General features: G+C 36.3%; 1 protein-coding gene across 5 annotated transcripts in view; it reads right to left on the bottom strand.

Moving 5' to 3' along the window:
• Positions 1–4,766: 4,766 nt before the first annotated feature.
• Positions 4,767–7,726, bottom strand: part of LOC125027947 (ral GTPase-activating protein subunit beta-like) — a 36,118-nt gene continuing 33,158 nt past the window's right edge. For all 5 annotated transcript variants that reach the window (XM_047617119.1, XM_047617120.1, XM_047617121.1 and 2 more), the window contains 4 exons: positions 6,838–6,973; positions 5,358–5,519; positions 5,032–5,175; positions 4,767–4,896 (listed from right to left, as the gene is read on the bottom strand). In XM_047617119.1, coding sequence (XP_047473075.1) covers positions 5,150–5,175; positions 5,358–5,519; positions 6,838–6,973 — 324 coding nt within the window. In that variant the 3' untranslated portion in view covers positions 4,767–4,896; positions 5,032–5,149. The remainder of the gene's footprint in view (positions 4,897–5,031; positions 5,176–5,357; positions 5,520–6,837; positions 6,974–7,726) is intronic.

The following is a 7,726-nucleotide window of genomic DNA, read 5'->3' as shown; positions in this document are numbered from 1 at the left end:
TGGCACAAAGTCAGCCTTTCATCCTTTCAGCACGGCTCTCACACCTTAGGAAGTGGATAGTAGAAGGGGTTGGTGAAGGGACAGAAAGGAAAAAGTAGGAGGGGGAAAAAAAAAGACCATGCAAAATTTGTTGAGTCGAGGGCTGAGTCCCAAGGTTGGGGGAGTTCCTCAGCATTGGGTCCCAGTCTCCGCCTCCTAAGCCACCCCACGACAACAACGGGCAAGGGATTGGAGGGGAGATTCCCTCATGAATTGTCTATTTGTGATAGCCAGCGAAAATCAGGCCGTACTATTATTCAAAAAGTATTTTAACTCCTCTGGTATGACTCAAGACCATTATATTTCTGAAAATCCTATATCACTGTAATGTCAACAATTCTGCCATTATCTTTTTGCTGTATTTGTGTTATCACCTGTGTGTAATCTTTCCTCACTCTTGTCAATCTTTTTTTTGTATTTGTGTTAAACAGGTCAAACCTTTATGACTGATTTACAAGTTAAACCTCTTCCAAATCTCATTATTACTGAAAATCAGTGAATACAGTGATACAAAACCTATTTATTTATTAATTTACTCATGAATTTGTTCTTTTTCACCTTTCTTTCCTTTGTTCTTTCTCACCTTTGCTTGTTCTTTCCTTCATTCTTTCTTTCCTTTGCTCTTTCTTTTCCTTAGTTCCTTCTCACCATTCTTTCTCACCTTTGCTCTTTCTTTCCTTCATTCCTTCTTTTCTTCATTCAATCTTTCCTTCGTTCTTTCACACCTTCTCTCTTTCCTTCACTTTTTTTTCCTTCATTCTTTCTCGCATACGGTTTCTCTTTCCTTCGTTCTTTCTTAGTCACTCTTTCTTTTGCTCTTTCTTTTCTTCATTCTTTCTCACCTTCTCTCTTTCCTTCACTCTTTCTTTCCTTCATTCTTTCCCACATTCGCTCTTCCTTTCCTTCATTCTTTCTTTCCTTCATTCAATCTTTCCTTTGTTCTTTCTCACCTTCTTTCTTTCCTTCACTCTTTCTTTCCTTCATTCCTTCTCACATTCGCTCTTCCTTTCCTTCATTCTTTCTTTCCTTCATTCAATCTTTCCTTTGTTCTTACTCACCTTCTTTCTTTCCTTCGCTCACCATCTTTCTCTCCTTCTTTCTTTTCTTCTTTACTTCTTTCCTTAATCCTCCCCTCACTCACTCCATCTTTCACCTCCTTCTCCTTCTTTTACTTTTATTGATAAATTTAGTAGGAAGGAAAGAAATCTGGTTATAATAAAAGAACAAATAATGTTGTATTTTTATACATAGAACATTATTGACAATATACTGATGTAATTTGTAATCTGAAGAGAGAAAGTGTTAACAGGTAAAAAATATAGTATAAAGTCAACAATGCAATTAATATTAAATTAATATTCATCTTGATTAAGTGTTAATTAACATATTTAAGTATTAAAACAAATTAATTACTATTTCAGAATTTATGTATTTCTAAATAAATTTTGTAAAAAGAGGCAGAAAATGCACTTGCAAATACATTTGCTTTTTTTTTTTCTTACAAGACAAAATCTGAATTGATTTCGAAACAACTGCAGTGTTTCCATACCAAATACTTCAGTGTTTATCCACTGTGAGTAAAACATCTCCCATCCCTGCAGCCGAGTTTCACAGAAACAAACAACGAGAGAAATAGATCTGCACAGCAACTTAGAATTCTTATGAGTTGGCTCGATTCCAGCCCAAAAATCATGTTCAGTTACTAGGAAAGATGACATTTATTTGAAAATAATACATTTTCACATATTCTAAGATTCTAATACTGCTTGTCAAGCATAACATCAACTAAAAGTAACAATATAAATAATTAACAAAACATAAAAGAGACAATAGTATCTGTAGAGGTAACCACATTATTTACAATGTCACAGGCTATGTCTGACAGCTTCTCAACATAAAACACAAAACCACAACCTCATCTTAATCCACAGTTAAGCTCTGTTTAAAAGTTAAAAAACAATTAACTTGTGTATACATAATGCAAGCAAATTAAATACAATAATAGTATATTCTATTCTTTGGTATTAAGTGCAAGTTCATCTTTGATTCCCTGGAAGAGCATATATTGGTTTCAATACTATATCACAAAAAAGCACTTCAAGTAAATCCTCCTGCCTATCACCAAGCAGATCTCTGGAGCTCTAATCTTAGCAAAGAGGACTTGTGAAGAGGTGCGTGTAGAACTCTGGCTCGTTCATTTCATATCTGTATTTCTGGACCATCTCCTGGATGCGAAGCTTGCGTTGAACGTGTGGAGGTTGATAGCTGTTGAAAATTAGTTCAAATTAGTCAGACAACTGCCAGAGAGAAACTACAAAGATACAAAAAGTTTACATCTGCTTTCTAAATCTTGTCTTTACTCAAGCATATACTATAATATTCACTAATCCATAGCATAAAATAAATACACACGTATATGCACACTCATTCATCCACCACTCACTCACTCACTCACTCACTCACTCACTCACTCACTCACTCACTCACTCACTCACTCACTCACTCACTCACTCACTCACTCACTCACTCATCCACTCATCCACTCATCCACTCATCCACTCATCCACTCATCCACTCATCCACCCACCCACCCATCCATTCAACTGTGTAAGTTAAAAATAAAGAACTTGTCACCTACCTATCACTCTCCAGCCGTTTACGTCTGCACATATTGAGAGCCGTCTGTCTCACCAAAGTCCCAAGAACACGCCTGCTCACAACCTGGCCATCCACAAGTGGTCCAGCCATGCTCAATCTGTTATGAAAAATATTACAATGTCAAAACTTGGGTTGCAAAATCAGTATAGAAAATTTTTGAGTCCAACAGCACTCCAACTCCATTTTAACCCCTTGATGACAGGTGAAGAATTTTTTTTTTAAATCTACGCTCTGGAGATCAATGGCAACACCCCGACTTTGAGCACGGGAGTTCGGTACATCAAGCCGAATCACCGGCTCATAGCACTTTGGCGCGCCGCCGCGGCATACAGCCACACACCGTCTCACAGCATGACCCATCGGGAAGGGGAAAGGTACTCTGTCTCTTAACTACTTATATCATGCCCAAAAGAGTTAACTGGAGATTTCAACACAATACAGCTCCTATAACAACCCTTATTATTCATTTGGAATCAGAGTTGGTATAAATCTTACTCTGAATCAAACTGAGCCTTAGAATACAATACAATATCTGCTTCTAACTCTAACTCATAATACCTTTCCTGTTCATCTTTCCATGCTTAGGAAAAAATATAAAAACTAATGACATATAAAAAAAAATACTGCACAACCATTAGCATAATGAAAGCATAGTACAGCCCTCTTTACATAACAGTGGGCAATAATAACTAGAGAAAACTTCCATTTCCTTAAATCCAAACTTTCAAGTAGAATTTCCTATCAGTTTTGTTTGCAAAAAGTTCTTTCACAAGTAATAAGTCTCTTGATTTCACCTGTTTAACCCATTCCTTGTTTTTTCAGGACAAAAAAGGCTATATTTCTACTACTATTGCTTACATTATTGCCATTATTATTATCATTATCATCAGTATTACCATTATAATGCCATCTACGTTAATTACACAAGAATTAGAAATGCGGGAAAAACATTATTTTACTAATGCTGTCAATATCAATGGTGTTATTTTTATTATAGACATTATAATTACTATAATGTTATTAATATAAGTAACAGCAGCTTAAAAGAAATAAACTTGAAATAAACAATATAAAAGTATCATTTAACAAGCACTTACTTGGCATTCTGACCCTGCAGTTTAATCCTGAAGAGTCCATCTGTGAGAGCATGAATGAATATAATATATATGACAGCTTCCCTTTCCTTCCATGAGCTTGACTCCCTGCCAGTTACTGTTTCAGGAAGTAATTCATCTGGAAGGTAAAAAAAAAAAACATAAATATTTAACAGAACACTGAAAAGAATCTTATGTAAGAAATTTATTCTGTATCTGCATATACTGACGTCTTTGAATTCAGTAGGAACTTTGATTAAAAATAATATGTGAATGAATATAAAATGAAATCACTTAAAGCAAAGATTTAAATTTACTATCACTGTCTTGAAGTGCACAATCAGTATGTTCCTGTCACTAAACCTTTTATCATTTTATACACTGTTCTATCACAGTCCAGGGTTTAAATACATATAATGTTATAAAATACTGTAAATTATAATAGAATTACCGATACAATTATTTTTATACAACAGTCTGTTTAACTGCAGGTTGTAATAGTTTTTTATACTTACTATCATCATTTTACTGATAAACAGAAAGTCATTTCAATGTTTTTAATTAATAGAAAAAAAGCACCAAGTAAGAAATGTACATATATACATGCAGGTTTGTTTACACACAGTTGACAAATGTCTACACAATACAACTCCAGAACATTCTGAAGAACAATCTCACTACACAATGTTATCAGAGTTGGTTAATTTAGATGGCTTTAACAGTTATAATAAATTATCATGCGGTTTTCTCTGAATTTCATAGAAAACCATTGGCCCTATACCAACATAATTAACTTTTTTATGAAAAAATATTCTTTAAAAATAGTCTTGATTTATTTTTCCAAGGGGCAATTCTGTTCCAGTTGCAGCTTTTTATCTTATGTCGTTAAAATTGATAAGCAGCTAAACATGTAACCCATATCTAATTTGCATTTATTATCAAGCTTCTGTCATGAATAAGACAATTTTCACTTACTTGCTGGAAAAGTGTAGCAGTCATCAAAACTCTCCAGCCACACAATAAACACTTTGTGGTCACTGCATGCCATAGCACTTGTCTGTCTCCCAAATTTCCTATTCCTATTTTCACCATGTCCAAAAGACAGCTGAAAAGAAAATGTGTGCATATAGTCACAGACCAGAACAAAAGCTAGAGCTTGAAAGATTTACATGATTATCAAAACAAGTAAAACAAAGGAAAAGGTTACCATACCTTCTAACATCAGACTGACAGGACTCACCTGTGAAGTGTGTGAAGAGAGGGACGACCCTGCATCAACATCTGGATCGTAAGAAGGGAGCGAGTCAGAGCGCTCACTCCCAGATCCACCTCCACCTCCACCTCCAGCAGCAACCTTTTCATTTGGGCTCAAGGACAATCCCACCTGAAACAGTCAATAAAGCTTACATATGGGACACAATAAGTGAAATAAATTTGTTAATGTACCAGTATATAAAGAGCAAATGTCTCCCAACTAAAAAAAACTGCAACTACATAACACTGTCACAGTGTACAAACAAATATGAACATCAAACAAGAAGGATGCTACCTGCATAATTCACCTACCAGTACTTGAAGTACTCCCTAGGGACTGCTGACTGCCTTGATTCTGTTGAGCTATAGCAGGAGACGGCACTACAAAGGCTACCTCACTCAGGGCATCAGACCAATAAAGGACATGAGAACGGCCACTAAAGCAGCTGCCTCCATGGTTCAAATCTGCTATTACTTTAGAGGGTGGAAGAAAATAATAACATGAAAGCCTTTAAAACTACTGCAAGAATTCTAGTGTATTAACTAGGTGCATTTGTCAGTTCACTGCATCTACTGTGTATTTACTAATACAATGGAGCATTCTTCAAAAACGTACACTGATTTGCACACCATTTTCACTTTTTTTCATAAAACACCTTCTACAATTAATATGTTGTCTCGATTCCTTAGAAATACTTGATTAAAGGAAAAAATCATGGGAGTGTTATTCTACTACAATTTTTCCTTTTTTCTTTTCTAATATCTTTATTCTTCTGTGCTCATTAGCAGCCACAAAATACTATTTAGGAGGCTTTCAATAAAAATTCAACTATCTCTATCCATATCTCTAGCAACAGTAACCCCAAAGAACTAAATGCCCTTAACTGTGACCCGAGCCACAAAAAAGGCCTGAATTTTTCTTTCAATTAAGCAAATTTTAGTTGCTGGCAATTCAAGAACACATCAGATAATGTATATTTCATTTTTTATATATCAAGTACATAAAGCATAAATTGAGTTCAAATCATGTTTATATAATAGAAAATAACAGAATATGTATTTGGATGTATGAATAATAAAAACACAATGATACACCAGGAGGTAACTGTGTGATACGAAATAGTATGGTGTTGGGATGGGGAACGTGGGAGAGGAAATAAGTTGTATATTACCAGAATTACTGCCTCCATCCCCTAAACTATACATAGAAGACAGAGGCAAGAAAACATGACTGTATGATTGGGTGCAAGGAGAGGAGGGCCTGTGGGTGTGACTGGAAACTTGCTGAATAGTACAAGTATATAAATCTAAAATTGACAGCAATTACAATTAACTTTCTTAAAAAAATTGTGAAATAAATAATTAAGTACATCAATCAAAACTTTGAGACAACAAACAAGCATATGGAAATAAAAAGGTTTTGACCTCCTGATTAACTACAGTCAAAAGCTGTCGACTGTAGATGATGAACAGCTATTGCAAGATTATAATAATCACTCTTAGATATCTAAATTTCAGACACTTCAAAAAGGCTAAAATCACTCAAATTGGGTCCAAAAGAGTACAATTTATCAATCATCATTTACCTCATTTACCACAGTGCTATGAGAAATGTTCCTGGAAATACCAAGGGAAATCTTGAATACCCATCAACATTAGCAATGAGCTAAAAACCCAATCACAAAAACATTCCAGTAGACACACATGATTTTAATCATTTACAGCATTTCTTTAAAAATACAGTTCATCAACATCTAAATAATCTAAATCACACAAAGGAACTGAGACATACCTTCTTGAGGTGGTGTGGTAACAGTAAAAGCTGTAGATACATGTCCTGTCCAGCCTGGGTGTTGATAAACATTGACCATCCATCCCAGCCCAGTCAGGAATTCAAGGAAGTGAGGGTGAACAGTGTTGGATGAAACCTGAGGGCATATTCAAAACTTTATTAATTCATTCATTCATTCTATCTCTCATGTCTCTTTCTTTCTCTCTCTCACTCACTCACTCACTCACTCACTCACTCACTCACTCACTCACTCACTCACTCACTCACTCACTCACTCACTCTCTCTCTCTCTCTCTCTCTCTCTCTCTCTCTCTCTCTCTCTCTCTCTCTCTCTCTCACTCTCACTCTCACTCTCACTCTCTCTCTCTCTCTCTCTCTCTCTCTCTCTCTCTCTCTCTCTCTCTCTCTCTCTCTCTCTCTCTCTCTCTCTCTCTCTCTCTCTCTCACTCTCACTCTCACTCTCACTCTCACTCTCATTCACACACACACACACACACACACACACACACACACACACACACACACACACACACACACACACACACACACACACACACACACACACACACACACACACACACACACACACACACACATCCATCTCACATCTCACATCTCACATCTCACATCTCACATCTCACATCTCACATCTCGCCCTCTTTCACTCTCACTCTCTTTCACTCTCACTCTCTCTCTCTCTCTCTCTCTCTCTCTCTCTCTCTCTCTTTCTTTCTCTCTCTCTCTCTCTCTCTCTCTCTCTCTCTCTCTCTCTCTCTCTCTCTCTCTCTCTCTCTCTCTCTCTCTCTCTCTCTCTCTCTCTCTCACTCTCACTCTCACTCTCACTCTCACACTCACACACACACACACACACACACACACACACACACAC

The sequence above is a fragment of the Penaeus chinensis genome, chromosome 8 (assembly GCF_019202785.1).
Source record: "Penaeus chinensis breed Huanghai No. 1 chromosome 8, ASM1920278v2, whole genome shotgun sequence".
NCBI classification, from domain to species: domain Eukaryota; kingdom Metazoa; phylum Arthropoda; class Malacostraca; order Decapoda; family Penaeidae; genus Penaeus; species Penaeus chinensis.
The sequence above is the reverse complement of the archived record's forward strand: the minus strand, read 5'-3'. Positions and strand labels throughout refer to the sequence as shown.